The 25,215-nt window shown below is 52.9% G+C and overlaps 1 protein-coding gene across 1 annotated transcript; it reads right to left on the bottom strand.

The window, feature by feature from the left end:
- Window positions 1–281: 281 nt before the first annotated feature.
- LOC144609727 (neurexin-1-like) lies at window positions 282–24,262 on the bottom strand. The gene is made up of 4 exons (XM_078428232.1): window positions 23,885–24,262; window positions 22,063–22,252; window positions 2,594–2,769; window positions 282–405 (listed from the first exon to the last, which is right to left on the bottom strand). Exons 1-2 carry the CDS (start codon window positions 24,133–24,135, stop codon window positions 22,177–22,179), a joined length of 327 nt encoding a protein of 108 aa, XP_078284358.1. The 5' UTR covers window positions 24,136–24,262; the 3' UTR covers window positions 282–405; window positions 2,594–2,769; window positions 22,063–22,176.
- Between the last annotated feature and the right edge of the window lie 953 nt (window positions 24,263–25,215).

Genomic DNA, 25,215 nt, shown 5'->3' with positions numbered 1-25,215 from the left:
TTTGGAGGGTGGGAGGAAACCGGAGCGCCCGGAGAAAACCCACGCTGGTCACGGGGACAACGTGCAAACTCCGTACAGACAGCACCCGTGGTCGGCGGGACTCTGGCGCTGTGAGGCAGTGGATCTACCCGCTGTGCCACCACCTAGCCGCCCGGTGTCTGGGATGTTCCCTGGGTGCCGGTGAAGGTTCCACTGCAGACGCGTTTGTCGATGTACGACACGCACGGAGGATGCCAGGCGGTGCCAGCCCTGCCAATGTGGCGCACGGGACAGGCGGGTACTCACGGTAATTGCACAGGGTGCCGCTGAAGGAGGTCATGCTGCAGTCACAGGTGTAGCCGTCCCACTGCTGCATGCAGGCCCCCTGGTTGGCACAGGAGTCCTCCTGGCACGTGGTGCTGGGCCCTGTGGACACGCCATGTGGTTAGGGAGCAACCACACACACCCACAGATACACCACTGAGTCCGAAGAAGGGTCTCGACCCTGAACACGTCACCCACTCCTCCTCTCCAGACATGCTGCCTGTCCCGCTGAGTTACTCCACCATAGAAACATAGAAAATAGGTGCAGGAGTAGGCCATTCGGCCCTTCGAGCCTGTACGCACCGCCATTCAATATGATCATGGCTGATCATCCAACTCAGTATCCCGTACCTGCCTTCTCTCCATACCCCCTGATCCCTTTAGCCACAAGGGCCACATCTAACTCCCTCTTAAATATAGCCAATGAACTGGCCTCAACTACCTTCTGTGGCAGAGAATTCCACAGATTCACCACTCTCTGTGTGGAAAAAAAACGTTCTCATCTCAGTCCTAAAAGACTTCCCCCTTATCCTTAAACTGTGACCCTTGTTCTGGACTTCCCCGACATCGGGAACAATCTTCCTGCATCTAGCCTGTCCAACCACTTAAGAATTTTGTAAGTTTCTATAAGATCCCCCCTCAATCTTCTAAATTCCAGCGAGTACAAGTCGAGTCTATCCAGTTTTTCTTCATATGAAAGTCCTGCCATCCCAGGAATCAATCTGGTGAACCTTCTCTGTACTCCCTCTATGGCAAGAATGTCTTTCCTCAGATTAGGAGACCAAAACTGTACGCTAGTATGTCTGACTTTAGTTTGGTTTGGTTCAGAGAAACCACACCGGCCAACATGCCCCATCTACACTAGTCCCACCTGCCCACACCGGCCAACATGCCCCATCTACACTAGTCCCACCTGCCCACACCGACCAACATGCCCCATCTACACTAGTCCCACCTGCCCACACCGACCAACATGCCCCATCTACACTAGTTCCACCTGCCCACACCGACCAACATGCCCCATCTACACTAGTCCCACCTGCCCACACCGGCCAACATGTCCCATCTACACTAGTCCCACCTGCCCACACCGACCAACATGTCCCATCTTCACTGGTCCCACCTGCCCACATCGGCCAACATGCCCCATCTACACTAGTCCCACCTGCCCACACCGACCAACATGCCCCATCTACACTAGTCCCACCTGCCCACACCGGCCAACATGCCCCATCTACACTAGTCCCACCTGCCTGCGTTTGGTCCATATCCCTCCAAACCTGTCCTATCCATGTACCTGTCTAACTGTTTCTTGAACGTTGCGATAGTCCCTGCCTCAACTACCTCCTCTGGCAGCTCGTTCCATACACCCACCACCCTCTGTGTGACAAAGTTATCCCTCAGGTTCCTATTAAATCTTTCCTCCCTCGCCTTAAACCTATGTTCTCTGGTTCTCGGTTCCCCTACTCTGGACAAGAGACTCTGTGTGTCTAGCCGATCTATTCCTCTCGTGATTTTATACACCTCTACAAGATCACCCCTCATCCTCCTGCACTCCAAGGAATAGAGACCCAGCTTGCTCAACCTCTCCCTGTAGCTCACACCCTCTAGTCCTGGAAATATCCTCGTAAATCCAGCTTGACAACATCTTTCCTATAACAGGGTGACCAAAACTGAACGCAATACTCTAAATGCAGTCTCACCGACATCTCATATAACTTTTTGACCACCCTCTGTCTAATGTTCGTTTGGACAGAGATGAGGAGGAATTTCTTGAGGGTGGTGAATCTGTGGAATTTGTTGCCACAGACGGCTATGGAGGTCCAAGTCATTGAGTGTGTTTCAAGCAGAGATTGATAGGTTCTTGATTAGTACGGGCGTCAAGGATTATGGGGAGAAGGCAGGAGAATGGGGTTGGGAGGGAGAGATGGATCAGCCATGATTGAATGGTGGAGCAGACTCGATGGGCCGAATGGCCTAATTCTGCACCTATCACTTAAGACATTATGAACCCCTGACCCGCCCCTCCCCACCCCTCCCCACCCCTCCCCTCACCACCCCTCCCCCAGCGATTAGATGCAGAGTGCTGGAGTAACTCAGCGGGACAGGCAGCATCTCTGGGGAGAAGGAATGGGTGACGGTTCGGTTCGAGACCTTTCTTCAGTCTGACCCCCCCACCCCATGAATAGCTCACCCCTGACCCCACCCTCACCGCCTCATCACCCCCACCCCTCTGACCCCCCCCCCCACTCACTCCCTTACCCCCTCCCCTCCCCCCCGATGGCCTTACCTCCACACCCTCGCTCGATCAGCCCCACTCGATGGAGGGCATCCGCGATGAGGTCGGGCAGGCGTCCGTTCAGGTCGATGGAAGCCAGGCAGCCCTGGAAACCCTCTCGGGAGGCCACCAGCTTGGGGAGGCTGTTGAACATGCCCTTGTTGAGTCCTCCCACGTACAGCTCCCCTGCAACCGGAGAGAAGCAAGCGCAGGTCAGTGCAGGGACCGCAGCAACCGCATAAACCGCACACACACCGGCCCGGCTAGACCAGATACAGGGACCGCAGTAGCCGCACACACGGACCACGGTAAACTAGATACAGGACCACTCAGACACACACCCACCCACCCGACTAAACTGGATACAGGGACCGCAGTAACCGCGCAAACCGCACACGCGGACCACAGTAAACCAGTTACAGGACCACCCAGACAACACACACCGGCCCGGCTAGACCAGATACAGGGACCACATCGCAGCGCACTCACCGACCATGGTGAACCAGATACAGGGGACCGCAGTAACCGCGCAAACCACACACGCGGACCACGGTGAACCAGATACAGAGACCACAACGCACCGCACACACCGACCACGGTAAACCACGTCCAGGGACCACAAGGCACCGCGCACACCGACCACGGTGAACCAGATACAGGGACCACACCACAGCGCACACACCGACCACGGTGAACCACGTCCAGGGACCACAAGGCACCGCGCACTCACCGTCCACGGTGAACCGGATACACGGACCGCAGCACAGCGCACTCACCGTCTACGGTGAACCAGATACAGGGACCACACCACAGCACACGCACCGACCACGGTGAACCGGATACACGGACCGCAGCACAGCGCACGCACCGACCACGGTGAACCAGATACAGGGACCACACCACAGCGCACGCACCGACCACGGTGAACCACGTCCAGGGACCACAAGGCACCGCGCACTCACCGTCCACGGTGAACCGGATACACGGACCGCAGCACAGCGCACGCACCGACCACGGTGAACCAGATACAGGGACCACACCACAGCGCACACACCGACCACGGTGAACCAGATGTAGGTTTCCACCGAAGATAGACACAAAATCATGAGGTCTTAAGTGAGAGGAACAGAATTAGGCCATTCGGCCCATCAAGTCTACTCCGCCATTCAATCGTGGCTTATCTATCTCTCCCTCCTAACCCCATTCTCCTGCCTTCTCCCCATCATCCCTGACACCCGCACTGATCAACAATCTATCTGTCTCCGCCTTAAATATATCCACTGACTTGTGGCCTCCACAGCCGTCTGTGGCAAAGAATCCCACAGATTCACCACCCTCTGACTAAAGAAATTCCTCCTCGTCTCTTTTCCAAAGGAACATCCTTTAATTCTGAGGCTGTGGCCTCTGGTCCGAGACTCTCCCACTGGTGGAAACCCCCTTTGCCTTTGGTAAATTGTTAAGTGTCATGAGTGTGTAGGATTGTGCTTGTTTATGGATGATCGCGGGCTGGCACAGACTTGGTGGGCTGAAGGGCCTGTTTCCGGGCTGTATCTCTAACGTCTCTGACCACGTCATAGAGTGGCAGAGCGTGGAAACCGACCCTTCAGCCCAACTTGCCCACACCGGCCAACATGCCCCAGCGACACTAGTCCCACCTGCCTGCATTTGGTCCATATCCCTCCAAACCTGTCCTATCCATGTACCTGTCTAACTGTTTCATAAATGTTGGGATAGTCCCTGCCTCAGCTACCTCCTCTGGCAACTCGTTCCATTCATCCACCACCCTCTGTGTGAAAAAGTTACCCCTCAGAATCCTATTAAATCTTTTCCCCTTCACCTTGAACCTATGTTCTCTGGTCCTCGATTCCCCTACTCTGGACAAGAGACTCTGTGCGTCTACCCGATCTATTCCTCTCATGATTTTGTACACCTCTATAAGATCACCCCTCATCCTCCTACGCTCCAGGGAATAGAGACCCAGCCTGCTCAACCTCTCCCTGTAGCTCAAACCCTCTAGTCCTGGCAACATCCTCGTAAATCCTCTCTGCGCCCTTTCCAGCTTGACAACAAGGTGGGCGGCACGGTGGCACAGCGGTAGAGTTGCTGCCTTACAGCGAATGCAGCGCCGGAGACTCAGGTTCGATCCTGACTACGGGCGCCGTCTGTACGGAGTTTGTACGTTCTCCCCGTGACCTGCGTGGGTTTTCTCCGAGATCTTCGGTTTCCTCCCACACTCCAAAGACTTACAGGTATGTAGGTTAATTGACTGGGTAAATGTAAAAAATGTCCCTAGTGTGTGTAGGATAGTGTTAGTGTGCGGGGATCGCTGGGCGGCACGGACTCGGTGGGCCGAAGGGCCTGTTTCCGCGCTGTATCTCTAAATCTAAATCTAAAAACAATCTAACAAGGTTGTCCTGTTTGGGGGGAACCGAGGCTGGCTGTGAAGATGTGGCCCAGACCAGAGCTCCAGGGTTGACAGCAGCCTGACTAAATCTTACAAAGCAACCTCAAAGGACATTTATTCACAAAAAGCTGGAGTAACTCAGCAGGTCAGGCAGCATCTCGGGAGAGAAGGAATGGGTGACGTTTCGGGTCGAGACCCTTCTTCAGACTGATGTCAGGGGGGTGGGACAAAGGAAGGATATAGGTGGAGACAGGAAGATAGAGGGAGAACTGGGAAGGAGGAGGGGAAGAGAGGGACAGAGGAACTATCTAAAGTTGGAGAAGTCGATGTTCATACCACTGGGCTGCAAACAGCCCAGGCGAAATATGAGGTGCTGTTCCTCCAATTTCCGGTGGGCCTCACTATGGCACTGGAGGAGGCCCATGACAGAAAGGTCAGACTGGGAGTGGGAGGGGGAGTTGAAATGCTCAGCCACCGGGAGATCAGTTTGGTTAATGCGGACCGAGCGCAGGTGTTGAGCGAAGCGATCGCCGAGCCTGCGCTTGGTGTCGCCGATGTAAATAAGTTGACATCTGGAGCAGCGGATGCAATAGATGAGGTTGGAGGAGGTGCAGGTGAACCTCAAAGGACATCTCCACAGGCTCCTCTTGGCTCAGCTCTCTGAAGCTTGCACTACCTTCAGCAGCGCTGAAATGCTCCGGCAGCCTTGTATGCATTTCCCGTTGATCGAATATCATTTTTGCTGGTGTACTGTGCATCAATCTCGGCTACATATCTCCCGCTAACACATTTTCAATCTCTTAGTCACTCTCGTGAAAGTTAAATGATAAATCTTCACAATATATTTCAGTTTAAATACTGGCACCCCATCTACCACCCTAAACACTGCTTAGCTCTAACTACTAATGTATGCTGAGCGTTTACAACACTGGGCCTGTACTCGCTGGAGTTTAGAAGAATGAGGGGGGATGAAATGCTAAATGGCCTCCTCCTGCACCTATTTTCTATATTTTTCTATGGACCTCACTGCAACGTACAGAATAGTGAGCGGCCTGGATAGAGTGGATGTGGAGAGGATGTTCCCACTAGTGGGAGAGTCTAGGACCAGAGGGCACAGCCTCAGAATTAAAGAACATTCCTTTAGGAAGGAGGTGAGGAGGAATTTCTTTAGTCAGAGGGTGGTGAATCTGTGGGATTCTTTGCCAAAGACGGCTGTGGAGGCCACAAGTCAGTGGATATTTTTAAGGCAGAGACTTGATTAGTGCGGGTGTCGGAGGTTATGGGGAGAAGGTAGGAGAATGGGGTTAGGAGGGAGAGATAAATCAGCCGTGATTGAATGGAGGAGTAGACTTGATGGGCCGAATGGCCTAATTCTGCTCCTGTGTCTGATTTCTGCCTAATGAAATGGTGCCGTGACGTACCACGGTTTTTAGGGTCGAGTGGTCTATCTTGTCCCCCGAGTATCTTTGCCCATCATATCCATGCCAACCATCAATTACCCATTCACAGTAATCCCATCTAGCCAGCACGTAGTCTGTAGCCTGCTATGTCTTGCCGATTAAGCTCACTGCTGCAGTCAGACAACGGAACCATCCTATCACCAAATGACTATGGGTGCTTGTCTGTACGGAGTTTGTACGACACGACACGACACAATAGAACTTTATTTATTTTATCCCTGCAGGGAAATTGGTCTACCAACAGTCATAAAAACACAAGATACATGAAAATATAGTGAAGAGTAGAAAGGATTAGGGATGAGGGGAGGAGGGGGGGGAGAGGGGAGAGGGCAGTCAGTCAGTCAGTCTACCCCTCGACAGAAGGGGGGAAGAGTAGACTGACGTTCTCCCCGTGACCTGCGTGGGTTTTCTCCGGGGGCTCAGGTTTCGTCCCACACTCCAAAGACGTGCGGGTTTGTGGGTTAATTGGCTTGGTGTAATTGTAAATTGTCCCTCGTGTGTGTGGGACGGTGCTAGTATGCGGGGATCGCTGGTGGGCCGAAGGGCCTGCTTCCGCGCTGTCTCTCTAAACTGAACTGCATTGAGAAGCCGGCAGACACAGAGCATCAAGCTGGGAGCTCTTTGTGATCCTGGACTCAGGCTCAGTGCCAGGCCACCTTCCAAAAGGCCCATGTCACACCTGACGGGCTGGATTCGCCAGGAATGCACACGGCCCCATCCCCACCAACCCTCCACCCCTGGGGGAGAGTACATCATGAAATCCAAGGGCCAGTAAATTATTCAACTCCCGTTAAAAGTAGGGATCCTGCTCCATAAAACATGAGCGGTGGCTAAATCAGTGTTTACCCGTCACAGTCAGGCTGCGAACCTGCTCGTGTTGCTGTACAACACCCCACCATCTCTCCACTGGTCTCCACACCCCTCCCTCAACCCCTCCCTTCCTGGGCTCCTGCTTACATCCCTGTTTCGTTTAGTTCAGAGATACAGCGCGGAAACAGGCCCTTCGGCCCAGCGAGTCCGTGCCAACCAGCGATCCCCGCACACTATTGAAACATATAAGATAATTAGGGGATTGGACACATTAGAGGCAGGAAACATGTTCCCAATGTTGGGGGAGTCCAGAACAAGGGGCCACAGTTTAAGAATAAGGGGTAGGCCATTTAGAACGGAGATGAGGAAGAACTTTTTCAGTCAGAGAGTGGTGAAGGTGTGGAATTCTCTGCCTCAGAAGGCAGTGGAGGCCAGTTCGTTGGATGCTTTCAAGAGAGAGCTGGATAGAGCTCTTAAGGATAGCGGAGTGAGGGGGTATGGGGAGAAGGCAGGAACGGGGTATTGATTGAGAGTGATCAGCCATGATCGCATTGAATGGCGGTGCTGGCTCGAAGGGCTGAATGGCCTACTCCTGCACCTATTGTCTATTGTCTATTGTCTATTGTCTAACACAATCCCACACACATTAGGGACAATTTACACATTTATACCAAGCCAATTAACCTACAAACCTGTAAGAAAGAACTGCAGATGTTGGAGTAAAGCAAAGGTAGACACAAAATGCTGGAGTAACTCAGCGGGACAGGCAGCATCTCTGGAGAGAAGGAATGGGTGACGTTTCATAGAAACATAGAAAATAGGTGCAGGAGTAGGCCATTCGGCCCTTCGAGCCTGTACGCACCGCCATTCAATATGATCATGGCTGATCATCCAGCTCAGTAGCCCGTACCTGCCTTCTCTCCATACCCCCTGATCCCTTTAGCCACAAGGGCCACATCTAACTCCCTCTTAAATATAGCCAATGAACTGGCCTCAACTACCCTCTGTGGCAGAGAATTCCACAGATTCACCACTCTCTGTGTGAAGAAATGTTTTCTCATCTCGGTCCTAAAAGACTTCCCCCTTATCCTTAAACTGTGACCCCTGGTTCTGGACTCCCCCAACATCGGGAACAATCTTCCCGCATCTAGCCTGTCCAACCCCTTAAGAATTTTGTAAGTTTCTATAAGATCCCCCCTCAATCTTCTAAATTCCAGCGAGTACAAGCCCAGTCTATCCAGTCATTCTTCATATGAAAGTCCTGCCATCCCAGTGGGTGGAGATCCTTCTTCAGATCATTCCTTCTCTCCAGAGATGCCACCTGTCCCGCTGAGTTACTCCAGCTTTTTGCGTCTAACCTACAAACCTGTTCGTCTTTGGAGTGGGGGAGGAAACCGGAGCACCCGGAGAAAACCCACGCAGGTCACGGGGAGAACGTGCAAACTCCGCACAGACAACGCCCGTAGTCAGGATCGAACCTGGGTCTCTGGCGCTGTACATTGTCCCTAGTGTGTGTAGGATAGTGTTAATGCACAGGGATCGCTGGTCAGCATGGACTTGGTGGGCCGAAGGGCCTGTTTCCACGCTGCACCTCAAAACTAAACTAAAACGAACACGGGGAGAGTGTGTAACAAGAGTGCCCAGTGGAAAAAAACAGCAGGAACAAGAAAATACGCACACTCACAGACATACACAGACATACACTCATGGGCAGAAAGTAACACGCGCACGCACACACACACACACACACACACACACACACACACACACACACACACACAGAGACATACACTCATGGGCAGAAAGTAACACGCGCACACACACACACACACACACACACACAGACACACAGACATACACTCATGGGCAGAAAGTAACATACACACACATGCACGCACACACACACACACACACACACACAGAGAGACACACACACAGACATACACTCAAGGGCAGAAAGTAACATACACTCACACATACACTCATGGGTAGAAAGTAACATACACACACATGCGCGCGCACACACACACACACACACAGACACACACACATACACTCATGGGCAGAAAGTAACAAACACACACATGCGCGCACGCACACACACACACACACACAGACACACACACATATGCACAAACAGTGTAAGGTAGCACGTGTGAGATAGCACAGACCAGTTCAGTTTAGTTTATTGTCACGTGCACTGAGGTACAGTGAATAGCTTTAGTTGCGTGTCTAGTGGAGTGCCCCAAGGATCTGTGTTGGGTCCACTGTTGTTTGTCATTTACATTAATGATCTGGATGATGGTGTGGCAAATTGGATTAGTAAATCTGCAGATGATACTAAGATAGGTGGAGTAGTTGATAGTGAGGTAGATTTTCAAAGTCTACAGAGAGACTTGGGCCTTTTGGAAGGGTGGGCTGAAAGATGGCAGATGGAGTTTAATGCTGATAAGTGTGAGGTGCTGCATTTTGGTAGGACAAATCAAAATAGGACGTACAGGGTAAATGGTAGGGAATTGAGGAATGCAGGGGAACAGAGGGATCTGGGAATAACTGTGCATTGTTCCCTGAAGGTGGAATCTCATGTGGATAGGGTGGTGAAGAAGGCGTTTGGTATGCTTGCCTTTATAAATCAGAGCATCGAGTATAGAAGTTGGGATGTAATGTTGAAATTGTACAGGGCATTGGTGAGGCCGAATCTGGAGTATGGTGTGCAGTTCTGGTCGCCAAATTATAGGAAGGATGTCGACAAAATGGAGAGGGTACAGAGGAGATTTACTAGAATGTTGCCTGGGTTTCAGCACTTAGGCTACAGAGAGAGGTTGAACAGGTTGGGTCTTTATTCTTTGGAGCGTAGAAGGTTGAGGGGGGACTTGATAGAGGTTTTTAAAATTTTGAGAGGGACGGACAGAGTTGACGTGGGTAGGCTTTTCCCTTTGAGAGTGGGGAAGATTCCAACAAGGGGACATAGCTTCAGAATTGAGGGACAAAGGTTTAGGGGTAACATGACGGGTAACTTCTTTACTCAGAGGGTGGTGGCTGTATGGAATGGGCTTCCGGTGGAAGTGGTGGAGGCTGGCTCGATTTTATTATTTAAGAGTAAATTGGATAGGTATATGGATAGGAGGGGATTAGAGGGTTATGGTCTGAGTGCAGGTAGATGAGACTAGGTCAGGGAGAGTGGTCGGCGTGGACTGGTAGGGCCGAACGGGCCTGTTTCCATGCTGTAGTTGTTATATGGTTATATGTTAACCAGTCACCGGAAACGCAATACTTATTTTACAATCGAGCCATTTGGTGTAGAGATACATACTAAGGCTCAGGCTCAGAGGACACACACAGGGGGGGGGTGGTGTGGGGGTCAGTGTGAGATGCCCCACAGGACACACAGGGGGGGGTGGGTCAGTGTGAGATGCCCACAGGACACACAGGGGGGGGTGGTGTGGGGGTCAGTGTGAGATGCCCACAGGACACACAGGGGGGGGTGGGTCAGTGTGAGATGCCCCACAGGACACACAGGGGGTGGTGGTGTGGGGGTCAGTGTGAGATGCCCCACAGGGGGGGGTGGTGTGGGGGTCAGTGTGAGATGCCCCACAGGACACACAGGGGGGGGTGGTGGTGTGAGATGCCCCACAGGACACACAGGGGGGGGTGGTGGTGTGGGGGTCAGTGTGAGATGCCCCACAGTACACAGAGTGGTGGGGGTGGGGTCTGTACCAGCTGCCATGGTCCCTGTAGCTTCTCCACACACAAAGCATCACTACTTGTCTGCTGTATCTCACTGCCTTCGCTGGAGCAGAAGAAATCGCAGCAATTGCAGATTAAATCTCTTGACAGGACACCTATCTGGACTTTGAATAAACCATGTATTTATATCACAAGGACTGATGGATCGTTCTATCTTTACCAGCAGATTTACGATGAAGGACTTGATGTGATATCTCACAGCGTTTAATCTGCCGACTTGTGTTGTGTTTGTCTTGTTGGAAATGGCAACCTGTCCAACAAGGAGTGGGGAGGAGAGGGGTGGGGAGAGGGGGGGAGAGGAGGGGAGAGGAGGGGAGAGGAGGGGAGAGGAGGGGAGAGGAGGGGAGAGGAGGGGAGAGGACTGAGTTGCCAGACCAGTTGGTGGAGAAACATAGGAACATGGACAATAGGTGCAGGAGGAGGCCATTCGGCCCTTCGAGCCTTCGATTCAATATGATCATGGCTGATCGTCCACAATCAGGGCCTTCTACGCCCGCACCTCCAGACTCAGGAACAGCTTCATCCCCAGTGCCATAGCTGCTATGAACCGGTCCTGCTGAGCCGGATGGCCACAACGCATAGATCAACTTGCACTTTACCCTGTCCAAAACTGTTACAATTATTTCGTTTCGTTGGGTTGCTGCTGTCTAAATTACCTAAATTATTGCATCGTATGGGAGGCGCATTCCCAATCTCGTTGTACCCCTGGGTACAATGACAATAAAGATATATTGTATTGTATTGCATTGTATTGTATCAGTACCCCATTCCTGCTTTCTCCCCATACCCCTTAATTCCGTTAGCCCCGAGAGCTAAATCTAACTCTCTTGAAAATATCCACTGACTTGTGGCCTCCACAGCCGTCTGTGGCAATGAATTCCGCAGATTCACCACCCTCTGACTGAAGAAACTCTTCCTCATCTCCTTCCTAAAAGAACGTCCTTTAATTCTGAGGCTGTGCCCTCTGGTCCTAGACTCTCCCGCCAGTGGAAACATCCTCTCCACATCCACTCTATCCAGACCGTTTACTATTCTGTGTGTTTCCCCCATCATTCTTGTAAACTCCAGCGAGTCCAGACCGCACACATGGCATCTGAGATCACAATGGAACCCGGGTCTCGCCTGCTGTGAGGCAGCAGCTCTACCCTCTGCGCCAATGTGTTGCCTTTCTTTCCAGCATTTACTGTTTATTCTGGACAACACTGAAAAAGTCTAGTCTACCCCAACAGCTGCTGACGACCTGCACCATAGAGAGCATCCTAACGCATGGCATCCCTGTGTGGTACCTCAGCTGCACGGAGGCAGAGAGGAAAGCTCTTCAGCGGGTAGTCCATAGAGCTCAGAGGGCCATCGGAACACAGCTACCAGCCTTGGAGGGCATCTACAACACACGATGCCTCAGAAAAGCCACCAGCATCCACAAAGACTCTTCACACCCCTGCAACAGTCTGTTCGAACTCCTACCATCGGGCAGACGATACAAGGCCTTCTACGCCCGCACCTCCAGACTCAGGAACAGCTTCATCCCCAGGGCCATAGCTGCTATGAACCGGTCCTGCTGAGCCGGATGGTCACATCACACAGTGAACCGGCACAGATCCACTTGCACTTTATTCTGTTTTAAAACTGTTACAATTTGTTTCATTGGGTTGTATGAATTAATACTGACTGGCTAATTAATTTATTGCATCGTATGGGAGGCACATTCCCAATCTCGTTGTACCCCTGTACAATGACAATAAAGATATATTGTATTGTATTGTATTGTATTGGGGCAGGATTATTGGGGCATTGTTGCATTGTAGTCAGTAGGAGCTTTGGAGTTTACACAGTGCTCCTCAGTGGTGGATCAATGGATGTCATAAGGACAGACGTGATCGGAGCAGAATTAGGCCACTCCGCCATTCAATCATGGCTGATCTATCTCTCCCTCCTAACCCCATTCTCCTGCCTTCTCCCCACAACCCCTGACACCCGCACTAATCAACAATCTATCTATCTCTGCCTTAAACATATCCACTGATTGATCTCCACCCCCGTCTGACTAAACAATTCCTCCTCATCTCCTTCCTAAAGGAATGTCCTCTGGTCCGAGACTCTCACACAAGTGGAAACACCACTTTACACCAAAGATAGGAGTCTGCAGAAGGGTCTCCAACTGAAACGTCACCCATTCCTTCTCTCCTGAGATGCTGCCTGACCCGCTGAGTTACTCCAGCATTTTGTGTCTGTCGTAAATGTGATGTACTGTATACTGGGACCCCTGTCTGCTAGTTTGCCTCCTCAGCCACAGGGCCGATCCCTCATGGGTTAATCTGCTGCCGAGTTAAGTGGTTTTGCAGGAGTCTGGAGCATATATTCATAAGCGCTGGATACTGATGAGATTGAATAAACAGAGCAGATTGATCATCAGTGTGTGTGTGGCTGTGTGCGTGTGTGTATGTGTGTGCGCATGTGTGTGTGTGTGCGCGCACTTGTGAGTGCGTGTATTTGTGCGTCTGTGTGCGTGCTCCATTTGCTGTGGGTGCTGGGTGCACTCTCCAAGCTCATGGGAAGTGCTAGAGATCATCATAGATTCATCTTGTGTACAAGATCATGAGAGGAATAGATCGGGTAGACGCACAGAGTCTATTGCCCAGAGTAGGGGAATCGAGGAACAGAGGACATAGGTTTAAGGTGAAGGGGGAAAGATTTAATGGGAATCTGATTTAATTGGGCAACGTGGGTGGAGGGTGCATGGAACGAGCTGCCAGAGGAGGTAGTTGCTGCTGGGACCATCACAATGTTTAAGAAACATTTATACTGGTACGTGGATTTGGAGGGATATGGGCCCAACGTAGGCAGGTGGGACTAGTGCAGATTGGGCATGTTGGTCGGTGTGGGCATGTTGGCCGGTGTGGGCAAGTTAGCCGGTGTGGGCAAGTTGGCCGGTGTGGGCAAGTTGGCCGGTGTGGGCATGTTGGCCGGTGTGGGCAAGTTGGCCGGTGTGGGCGTGTTGGCCGGTGTGGGCGTGTTGGCCGGTAGGGCGTGTTGGCCGGTGCGGGCAAGTTGGACGGTGCGGGCAAGTTGGCCGGTGCGGGCATGTTGGCCGGTGCGGGCATGTTGGCCGGTGCGGGCATGTTGGCCGGTGTGGGCGTGTTGGGCCGGTGTGGGCGTGTTGGCCGGTGTGGGCGTGTTGGCCGGTGTGGGCGTGTTGGCTGGTGTGGGCGTGTTGGCCGGTGTGGGCGTGTTGGCCGGTGTGGGCATGTTGGCCGGTGTTGGCCGGTGTGGGCATGTTGGCCGCTGTGGGCATGTTGGGCCGGTGTGGGCATGTTGGGCCGGTGTGGGCCTGTTGGCCGGTGTGGGCATGTTGGGCCGGTGTGGGCATGTTGGCCGGTGTGGGTATGTTGGCCGGTGTGGGCATGTTGGGCCGATGTGGGCATGTTGGCCGGTGTGGGCATGTTGGGCCGGTGTGGGCATGTTGGCCGGTGTGGGCATGTTGGCCGGTGTGGGCGTGTTGGCCGGTGTGGGCATGTTGGCCGGTGTGGGCATGTTGGCCGGTGTGGGCATGTTGGGCCGGTGTGGGCAAGTTGGCCGGTGCGGGCAAGTTGGCCGGTGCGGGCAAGTTGGCCGGTGCGGGCAAGTTGGCCGGTGCGGGCATGTTGGCCGGTGCGGGCATGTTGGCCTGTGTGGGCGTGTGGGCGTGTTGGCCGGTGTGGGCGTGTTGGCCGGTGTGGGCATGTTGGCCTGTGTGGGCATGTTGGCCTGTGTGGGCGTGTGGGCGTGTTGGCCGGTGTGGGCGTGTTGGGCCGGTGTGGGCATGTTGGCCTGTGTGGGCGTGTTGGCCTGTGTGGGCGTGTTGGCCGGTGTGGGCGTGTTGGCCTGTGTGGCCGGTGCGGGCATGTTGGCCGGTGCGGGCATGTTGGCCTGTGTGGGCGTGTGGGCGTGTTGGCCGGTGTGGGCGTGTTGGGCCGGTGTGGGCATGTTGGGCCGGAGGGTCTGTTTCCGTGCTGTATCACTGTCTGACTGTAAGAGCTGCTCCTGGAGTGTCCTGCTGTGCACTGATCAGATTACTGCCCACACTGCCTGAGCCACCACCCTTCACTGCCCCTAACACAGACCCTGGCTGACGAGCTGCCAGCTCCCAGTCCTGCTCAGTGTAGGATCAATACAGAGAGATTTCACTGCTCGACGCACAAATGGTTATGGATGAGAGGGGGGGGGAGTAGAGTGGAGGAAAAACCTGCCAGTTCCAACATAACCTGAGAAGCATTTAGTGCAATTACAAAGCCATCATTAACGATGGGATTCACAATAAGTTAATGACTGGAAAGGCAAGGAGATTTGCTGGCTCTCTCTCTCCTCACAGGTGAGCACAATCGATCAGTGCTCAGGAGTACCAGCTCCCGCGTGCCTTCACTGTCTCCCCTGATACACTCTACCCTCTTCCCCTCCATGCCCCTCCTGCAGCCCCGACTGTCACACAGTCACACATAGGTTCACAAGTGACAGGAGCAGAATTAGGCCATTCAGCCCATCGAGTCCACTCTGCTATTCAATCACGGCTGTTCTATCTCTCCCTCAACCCCATTCTCCTGCCTTCTCCCCACAACCCCTGACACCCGCATCACACAGAGTGGAAACGGACCCCCCAACTCACCCACACCGACCAACATGCCCCATCTACACTAGTCCCACCCGCCCACACCGACCAACATACCCCATCTACACTAGTCCCACCTGCCCACACCGACCAACATGCCCCATCTACACTAGTCCCACCTGCCCACACCGACCAACATGCCCCATCTACACTAGTCCCACCTGCCCACACCGGCCAACATGCCCCATCTACACTAGTCCCACCTGCCCACACCGACCAACATGCCCCATCTACACTAGTCCCACCTGCCCACACCGGCCAACATGCCCCATCTACACTAGTCCCACCTGCCCACACCGACCAACATGCCCCATCTACACTAGTCCCACCTGCCCACACCGACCAACATGCCCCATCTACACTAGTACCACCTGCCCACACCGGCCAACATGCCCCATCTACACTAGTCCCACCTGCCCACACCGGCCAACATGCCCCATCTACACTAGTCCCACCTGCCCACACCGACCAACATGCCCCATCTACACTAGTCCCACCTGCCCACACCGACCAACATGCCCCATCTACACTAGTCCCACCTGCCCACGTTTGGTCCATATCCCTCCAAACCTGTCCTATCCATGTACCTGTCCACGTTTCCTGTCTGAAGAAGGGTCTCGACCCAAAACGTCACCCATTCCTTCTCTCCAGAGATGCTGCCTGTCCCATTGAGTTACTCCAGCATTTAAATTTTACAGCCTAGTTTAGTTTAGTTTAGTTTAGAGATACAGCGTGGAAACAGGCCCTTCGGCCCACCGGGTCCGCACCGACCAGCGATCCCCGCACACTAACACGATCCTACACACACTAGGGAAAATGTTTTTACATTTACCCAGCCAATTAACCTACAAACCTGTAAGCCTTTGGAGTGTGGGAGGAAACTGAAGATCTTGGAGAAAACCCACGCAGGTCACGGGGAGAACGTACAAACTCCGTACAGACAGCGCCCGTAGTCGGGGTCGGACCAGGGTCTGAGGCGCTGCATTCGCTGTAAGGCAGCAACTCTACCGCTGTGCCACCGTGCAGCCTCTGCCTCGACTAGTATAAGAAGATAACTGCAGATGCTGGTACAAATCGAAGGTATTTATTCACAAAATGCTGGAGTAACTCAGCGGGTCAGGCAGCATCTCGGGAGAGAAGGAATGGGTGACGTTTCGGGTCGAGAAGGAAGAAGGGTCTCGACCCAAAACGTCACCCATTCCTTCTCTCCCGAGATGCTGCCTGACCCGCTGAGTTACTCCAGCACTCTGTGAATAAATACCTTCGCTCTGCCTCAACTACCTTCCTCCGGCAGCTCATTCCACACATCCACCCACCAACCCTCTGTGTGAATAAGGACCACAGCCTGTCTTGGTTGTACAAGGGGCTTTGTATTTTGTTTGCCAGTATTTACTGTCCTTTCTTATGCTGATTGTGCTATCTGTGAGCACGGTTTACAGACCTGTTTTGCTGCAGCAAGTGAGAGTGTCATTGTTCCTTTTACGTTACCAACGACAATGAAACACTTGCCTCTCGAGGGCCAGCGTCTATTCATGGTGACCAGAGGGGGGGTGGGTGTACTGATTCTCTCCCCATTTAGAAAACAGTCTACGCCTTTATTACTGCCACCAAAATGCATGACTCCACACTTTGCTGCACTGAGTTCCATCTGCCACCTCTCTGCCCACGCTGCCTGGGTTTGCTGTTTAGTGATGGAGGAGGTGGTCCCATCACGCCTGCCATCCAAGCAGGTGAATGATTCAGGCTGAAACACTGCCCCAGCAGGGGACCGTGATCACACCTTCAGATCTGCTCATCCCGCCTCTGCCTGCATGGTTTGTTGGTGCAGCTGAATGACCCGTAAATGGCCAATGGCCAACGCCATGGAGGTGTGCAGCAACGAAACAGGCCCTTCCGCCCATCTTGTCCATGCCGACCAAGGCCAACTGGGCTAGTCCCATTTGTCTGCATTGGCCCCAACCCTTCCTATGGGCGGCACGGTGGCACAGCGGGAAACAGGCCCCACGGCCCAACTTGCTCACACCGGCCAACATGTCCCATCTACACTAGTCCCACCTGCCCACACCGGCCAACATGTCCCATCTACACTAGTCCCACCTGTCCACACAGACCAACATGCCCCATCTACACTAGTCCCACCTGCCCACACCGACCAACATGCCCCATCTACACTAGTCCCACCTGCCCACACCGGCCAACATGCCCCATCTACACTAGTCCCACCCACCCACACCGACCAACATGCCCCATCTACACTAGTCCCACCTGCCCACACCGACCAACATGCCCCATCTACACTAGTCCCACCTGCCCACACCGGCCAACATGCCCCATCTACACTAGTCCCACCTGCCCACACCCACCAACATGCCCCATCTACACTAGTCCCACCTGCCCACACCGACCAACATGCCCCATCTACACTAGTCCCACCTGCCCACACCGACCAACATGCCCCATCTACACTAGTCCCACCTGCCCACACCGACCAACATGTCCCATCTACACTAGTCCCACCCGCCCACACCGACCAACATGCCCCATCTACACTAGTCCCACCTGCCCACACCGGCCAACATGCCCCATCTACACTAGTCCCACCTGCCCACACCGACCAACATGCCCCATCTACACTAGTCCCACCTGCCCACACCGACCAACATGCCCCATCTACACTAGTCCCACCTGCCCACACCGACCAACATGCCCCATCTACACTAGTCCCACCTGCCCACACCGGCCAACATGCCCCATCTACACTAGTCCCACCTGCCCACACCGGCCAACATGCCCCATCTACACTAGTCCCACCCGCCCACACCGGCCAACATGCCCCATCTACACTAGTCCCACCTGCCCACGTTTGGTCCATATCCCTCCACACCTGTCCTATCCATGTCCAAGTTTCCTGCCTTTGGAATGTGGGAGGAAACCGAAGATCTTGGAGAAAACCCACGCAGGTCACGGGGAGAACGTATAAGACAGCACCCGTAGTCGGGGTCGGATAAACAAACACTCACCCGTCACTTGCAAGGCTTTACATTTCCTTGAACATCGTCAGCTGTGATCTGTCCTTTTCACACCTTATCTGCTCTTTGTACCCTCCATATCTCTGTGTCTCCCCCCTCCCCTGACTCTCAGTCTGCAGGAGGGTCTCGATCTGAAACATCACCCATTCCTTCTCTCCACAGATGCTGCCTGACCCGCTGAGTTACTCCAGCACTCTGTGAAACGTCACCTATCCATGTTCTCCACAGATGCTGCCTGACCCGCTGAGTTACTCCAGCACTCTGTGAAACGTCACCTATCCATGTTCTCCACAGATGCTGCCCGACCCGCTGAGTTACTCCAGCATTCTTGATTAGCGCGGGTGTCAGAGGTGGGGAGGAGGCTGGAGAATGGGGTTAGGAGGGAGAGATAGATCAGCCATAATTGAATGGCAGAGTAGACTCGATGGGCCGAATGGCCTAATTCTACTCCTATTCCTTATGATTTTGTATCTATCTTCGGTCTAAACCAGCATCTGCAATTCCTTCCCACACATTTTGTCCCATTCCCACCTCTTTTCCAGCTTTCTCCCACCTTACTCCAAGAGTCTAAAACATAGAAAAATAGGTGCAGGAGGAGGCCGTTCGGCCCTTCGAGCCAGTACCACCATTCAATGTGATCATGGCTGGTCATTTAAAATCAGTGCCCCGTTCCTGCCTTCTCCCCACATCCCTTGATTCCTTTAGCCCTGAGAGCTAAATCTAAAGAAGGGTCCCGACCCGAAATCCGACCAGTCTTCCCGGGGAAGCTGCCTGACCCGCTCAGTTCCTCCAGCACTGTATTTATTCACAAAATGCTGGAGTAACTCCAACTGGAGTAACTGGCAACAGGGAGAGTCTATGCTGGAGTTTAGAAGGATGAGGGGGGACCTCATTGCAGCCCAATGGTATGAACATCGACTTCTCCAACTTTAGATAGTCCCTCTGTCCCTCTCTTCCCCTCCTCCTTCCCAGATCTCCCTCTGTCTTCCCGTCTCCACCTGTATCCTTCCTTTGTCCCGCCCCCCCTGACATCAGTCTGAAGAAGGGTCTCGACCCGAAACGTCACCCATTCCTTCTCTCCTGAGATGCTGCCCGACCTGCAATACCTTTGATTTGTACCAGCATCTGCAGTTATTTTCTTATCCTCCAGCGGGCAAAATAATAAAAGGTCCATCCCACCCCGGCCACCGTCTGTTTGTTCATCTGCCCTCTGGTCGACGTTTCAGGTCGATCAAACCCCGAACAAACAGACTTAAGAACAGTTTTTACCCCAGGGCCATACGAGAACTGAACACTACCTTTGCACTAGGCAACACTGTTAAAAAATCTTGTACTTAATATAATTGTATTTAATTGTATTTATGTATTTACTTGTTTTTGCATTTATTGCATATATGTTTGTACGCACCGTCAGGATTGGCTATTTTTTAATTTAGTTGTACTCGTTGCAATGACAATAAATGAATATTATTATTATTATTATTATTAAATTCAGGGCGTGGCTGTGTTCTGCAGCTGCGGCTCACCGGCAGTCTCTCCGTTTTTGTTTGTGTTTTTTTGTCATTGTCGATGTTAAATGTACGTTTTGTTTTATTTTTAATTCTGTGTATGTAGGGGGGTGGTGGGGGGTTGGGGGAAACCTTTTTTTCAATCTCCTCCTCAACGGAGATGCGACCTTTACCGTGTCGTGTCTCCGTTCGCGCTACGGCCTAGCACCGTGGAGTCGGCGGCCTCCAGCTGGGATCGACCTCGAAGACTCCGGTCGCAGGGCCTGGACTTACCATCTCGGAGGCTTCGGCCGTTGGGCCCTGCAGACCGCAACATCGGGAGCTCGCAGGTCCCTGGCTGGCGACCGGCTTTTGGGAGCTCCAGCCGTAGCAGCTTCGACCGCCCCGAAGCGCAAGGCACGATCAACCCGCCCGCAGGCCCTTCATCGGCCTGCTCGGCTCGGCCGCGGCACTTTACATCGCCCGGTGGGGGCTCAGGACTCTCATCGCCCTGCGTGGCTCGGCCCTGGGACTTTCCATCGCCCGGTGGGGGCTTCAAGGGGTTGGGAGCCTCGATCACCTCGTGGCGCCACGGGAGAAGAATGAGGAGGAGATAAGACTTTGCCTTCCATCACAGTGAGGGTATGCCTAGAGCAATCACTGTGATGGCTGTTGTGTAAAAAATTGTATCTGTGTGTCTTGTGCTTTTTGATGTCTGCTGCCGGACCCTGACGTGAGAGGACGCTGGCGTTGTGTATTCACCGCCTTTCCGTCAGGATAGTTTGTCTGTTTGTTTCTATGTTAATTGTATTTGTAAAGCGCTTTGAGCATGTGATAAGGCGCTATATAAAATAAATATATTATTATTATTATTATTATTATTATCTGCTGAAGATTCCAGCAACTGCAGTGTCTTGTGTCTCCAACATTGATGTCAGGCTCCCTGGCCTGGGATTACGTGGTCAGCACTGCCCTCCAGTGCTGAGCTGCAGTATTGCAATCACACCCACCTGACTGTGAGCCACACAAATGTACTGACTGTAGCTGGGAGTCTATTTGGAGGCTGCCGTGTTTAATAGCCTGGTGGTAGTTGGGAAGTCAGGGCGCCACGGTGGCCTTACAGCGCTTACAGACCCGGGTTCCATCCCGACTAAGGGCGCCGTCTGTACGGAGTTTGTACGTTCTCCCCGTGACCTGCGTGGGTTTTCTCCGAGATCTTCAGTTTACCCCCACACTCCAAAGGCGCACAGGTTTGTAGGTTAAGTGTAAGTGTAAATTGTCCCTAGTGTGTGTAGGATGGTGTTAGTGTGCGGGGATCGCTGGTCGGTACACACACACTGTTTGCACGCTAGATCTCTAAACGTAGCTGAAACTGAAACCACGAGAAGCCCTCTGAGTACCACACTCTCCCCCTGGTCAAACACCCACCCAGAGCTCCCACATCCCCCCTCCCCTCCAGACCAAGGGGCCCTGGACTCCCCACATCCCCCTCCCCACCAGACCCTGGACTCCCCCCATCCCCCCTGCCCTCCAGACCCTGGACTCCCCACATCCCCCTGCCCTCCAGACCCTGGACTCCCCACATCCCCCTCCCCCCAAGACCCTGGACTCCCCCATCCCCCTCCCCCCAAGACCCTGGACTCCCCACATCCCCCTCCCCCCAAGACCCCTGGACTCCCCCCATCCCCCTGCCCTCCAGACCCTGGACTCCCCCCATCCCCCTCCCCTCTAGACCCTGGACTCCCCCCAACCCCCTCCCCACTGGGACCAAGGGGCCCTGGACCCCCCACATCCCCCTCCCCTCTAGACCAAGGGGCCCTGGACTCCCCCCATCCCCCTCCCCTCCAGACCCTGGACTCCCCCCATCCCCCTCCCCTCCAGACCAAGGGGCCCTTCCCTACTTTCAGGTCGAGGTTCCTTGCACCGTTGGAGTGCTGTGTGACAGTGCGTGAGTCGATCTTCAAGGTGTGGACATTGTTGGCATCCCGAGACACCATCACGTTGTGCCACTGGTTGTCATTCACCGGCTTGGTCCGAGTTGCCCTTCATCAGCGACGGTCCGTTACCCAGGTCAAACACATAGTGCAGGTACCTGTAGATGGAACACCAGGTTAGACCAGGCTCTCTCACCCCCCCCCCCACACACACCATCACAGCCCCCTCCTCTCCAACAACACCCACCGCAGCAGAGGCCAACAGGGAGAGTCTACGCTGGAGTTTAGAAGGATGAGGGGGGACCTCATTGAAACTTACCGAATAGTGAGCGGCCTGGATTAGAGTGGATGTGGAGAAGATGTTTCCACTAGTGGAGAGTCTAGGACCAGAGGGCACAGCCTCAGAATAAAGACGTTCCTTTAGGAAGGAGATGAGGAGGATGAGGATTCTTGCTATGGAGGGCGTGCAGCGTAGGTTCACTAGGTTAATTCCCGGAATGGCGGGGACTGTCGTATGTTGAAAGGCTGGAGCAATTAGGCTTGTATACACTGGAATTTAGAAGGATGAGGGGGATCTTATTGAAAGATAATTAGGGGATTGGACACATTAGAGGCAGGAAACATGTTCCCAATGTTGGGGGAGTCCAGAACAAGGGGCCACAGTTTAAGAATAAGGGGTCGCCATTTAGAACGGAGATGAGGAAGAACTTTTGCAGTCAGAGAGTGGTGAAGGTGTGAATTCTCTGCCTCAGAAGGCAGTGGAGGGCCAGTTCGTTGGATGCTTTCAAGAGAGAGCTGGATAGAGCTCTTAAGGATAACGGAGTGAGGGGGTATGGGGAGAAGGCAGGAACGGGGTACTGATTGAGAGTGATCAGCCATGATCACATTGAATGGCAGTGCTGGCTCGAAGGGCTGAATGGCCTACTCCTGTACCTATTGTCTATTGTCTATTGAATGTCTTTAGGCAGAGGGTGGTGAATCTGCGGAATTAATTGCCACAGAAGCCTGTGGAGGCCAAGTCAGTGGATGTTTTTAAGGCAGAGATTTAGAGTTTTATGAGCATTTTTTGGTGCCATATCTGAGGAAGGATGTGCCGGATCTGGAGAGGGTCCAGAGGAGGTTTACGAGACCGATCCCAGGAATAAGTGGGTTAACATATGATGAACGTTTGACACTGGGAAAAAGTCTGTGTGTTCACCCCTGTCTATTCCCCAGTGGAGATTTGATACACCTCTCTAAGACCACCTCTTAGCCAACTGCACTCCAAGGAATAAAACCTGAGCCTGCCCAACCTTTCCCTGTTGTTCAAGCTCTCCAACATCCTCATACATCTTCTCTGCAGCATTTCCAGCTTAACGGCATCTTTCTTATAGCAGGGTGACCAAACCAGGACCACACTACTTCAAGTTGAACTTCACCAGCATCTTGCACAACTGTCATGTACTTTCTATACTCAATTCCCTGACTGATGAAGGCCAATGTGCTGAAAGCCTTCTTGACCACCCTGATGCTGAGCCCAGAAACCCATCGATCCTGGTCTTCAAGCAGCGACTGGGCCAGTCAGGGGCAAGAACCCAATTGTCCACCCCTTCACCAAGGGCAAAGACCCACCCTGACCACCACTGAGCCAGAGATCCAGCCCTCACTACATCGGTGAGCACATTGTTCTCATGAGGACAAGCCTGCCACCTTGTGAATCGATCTACGAGCCTAATGGTGACCTCCACCATAAAAGCCAGGCATAGTTCCGCTGGACAGGAGATGGGGGTGAGAGCAGGAACAGAACTCACCCTTTGACGAGCTCCACCACAATGAAGTCATTGCCGTCACCGCTGTTGAAGAGGATGAGCCCGTCGATGGCTGTGGTCTTGAACTGGAAGAAGAGGTGCATGGAGGTGTATGCCTGGAGGGTGGCCAACGCCAGGTAACTGGACTTGGTCTTGAATGTCTCTGGGTCCGCGATGATGTCACGCATGCCGAAGAAAGCGTTGAGCTCGCAGTAGCTGATGTCTCCGTTCTTGCACAGGTCAATGTAGGGCATCCCATTGAAGCTAAGGCTCTGCAAGTGGCCTATGAAGTTGGAGGGGCACAATGGAGATGAAACGTTTCTCTGTCATGATGCCCGTTTCAATGTTGTGGAACTCCAGCCTGGTATGGTCCCCGACCATCTGCCCTGGAAGAGACAAATCAAGATCGGTTCAGACAAAGCCATGGGCAATAACCCTAACCCCACACCCAAACCATTATGAACCATCTCAAACCTGCCCAAACCATCCCAAACCTGCCCAAACCATCTTAAACCTGCCAAACCATCTCAAACCTGCCCAAACCATCTTAAACCTGCCCCAAACCATCTCAAACCTGCCCAAACCATCTCAAACCTGCCCAAACCATCTTAAACCTGCCCAAAACCATCTCAAACCTGCCCAAACCATCTCAAACCTGCCCAAACCATCTCAAACCATGCTGAACCATCTTAAACCATCATAAACCATCCCAAACCATCTCAAACCTGCCCAAACCATCTCAAACCTGCCCAAACCATCTCAACCTGCCCAAACCATCTTAAACCATCCAAACCATCTTAACCCATCTCAAACCTGCCCAAACCATCTCAAACCTGCCCAAACCATCTCAAACCTGCCCAAACCATCTTAAACCTGCCCAAACCATCTCAAACCTGCCCAAACCATCTCAAACCTGCCCCAAACCATCTCAAACCATGCTGAACCATCTTAAACCATCATAAACCATCCCAAACCATCTCAAACCTGCCCAAACCATCTCAAACCTGCCCAAACCATCTCAAACCTGCCCAAACCATCTTAAACCATCCCAAACCATCTTAACCCATCTCAAACCTGCCCAAACCATCTCAAACCTGCCCAAACCATCTTAGACCATCCCAATCCATCTTAACCATGCTGAAACATCTCAAACTATCCCAAACCATCTTAAACCATCCCAATCCATCTTAAACATGCTGAAACATCTCAAACCATCATAAACCATCCCAAACCACCTTAACCCATCCCAGACGAAATTCAGTCACCCACAGTCCAACAATAAAAGCATTAAAATAGGCAGATTACACAACCCCCAAAAACACACAAAAAAAGAA

This window comes from Rhinoraja longicauda, chromosome 34, assembly GCF_053455715.1.
Source record: "Rhinoraja longicauda isolate Sanriku21f chromosome 34, sRhiLon1.1, whole genome shotgun sequence".
In the NCBI taxonomy this organism is placed as follows: domain Eukaryota; kingdom Metazoa; phylum Chordata; class Chondrichthyes; order Rajiformes; family Arhynchobatidae; genus Rhinoraja; species Rhinoraja longicauda.
Note: the sequence above shows the minus strand (reverse complement) of the source record. Positions and strands in the feature narration are given on the sequence as shown.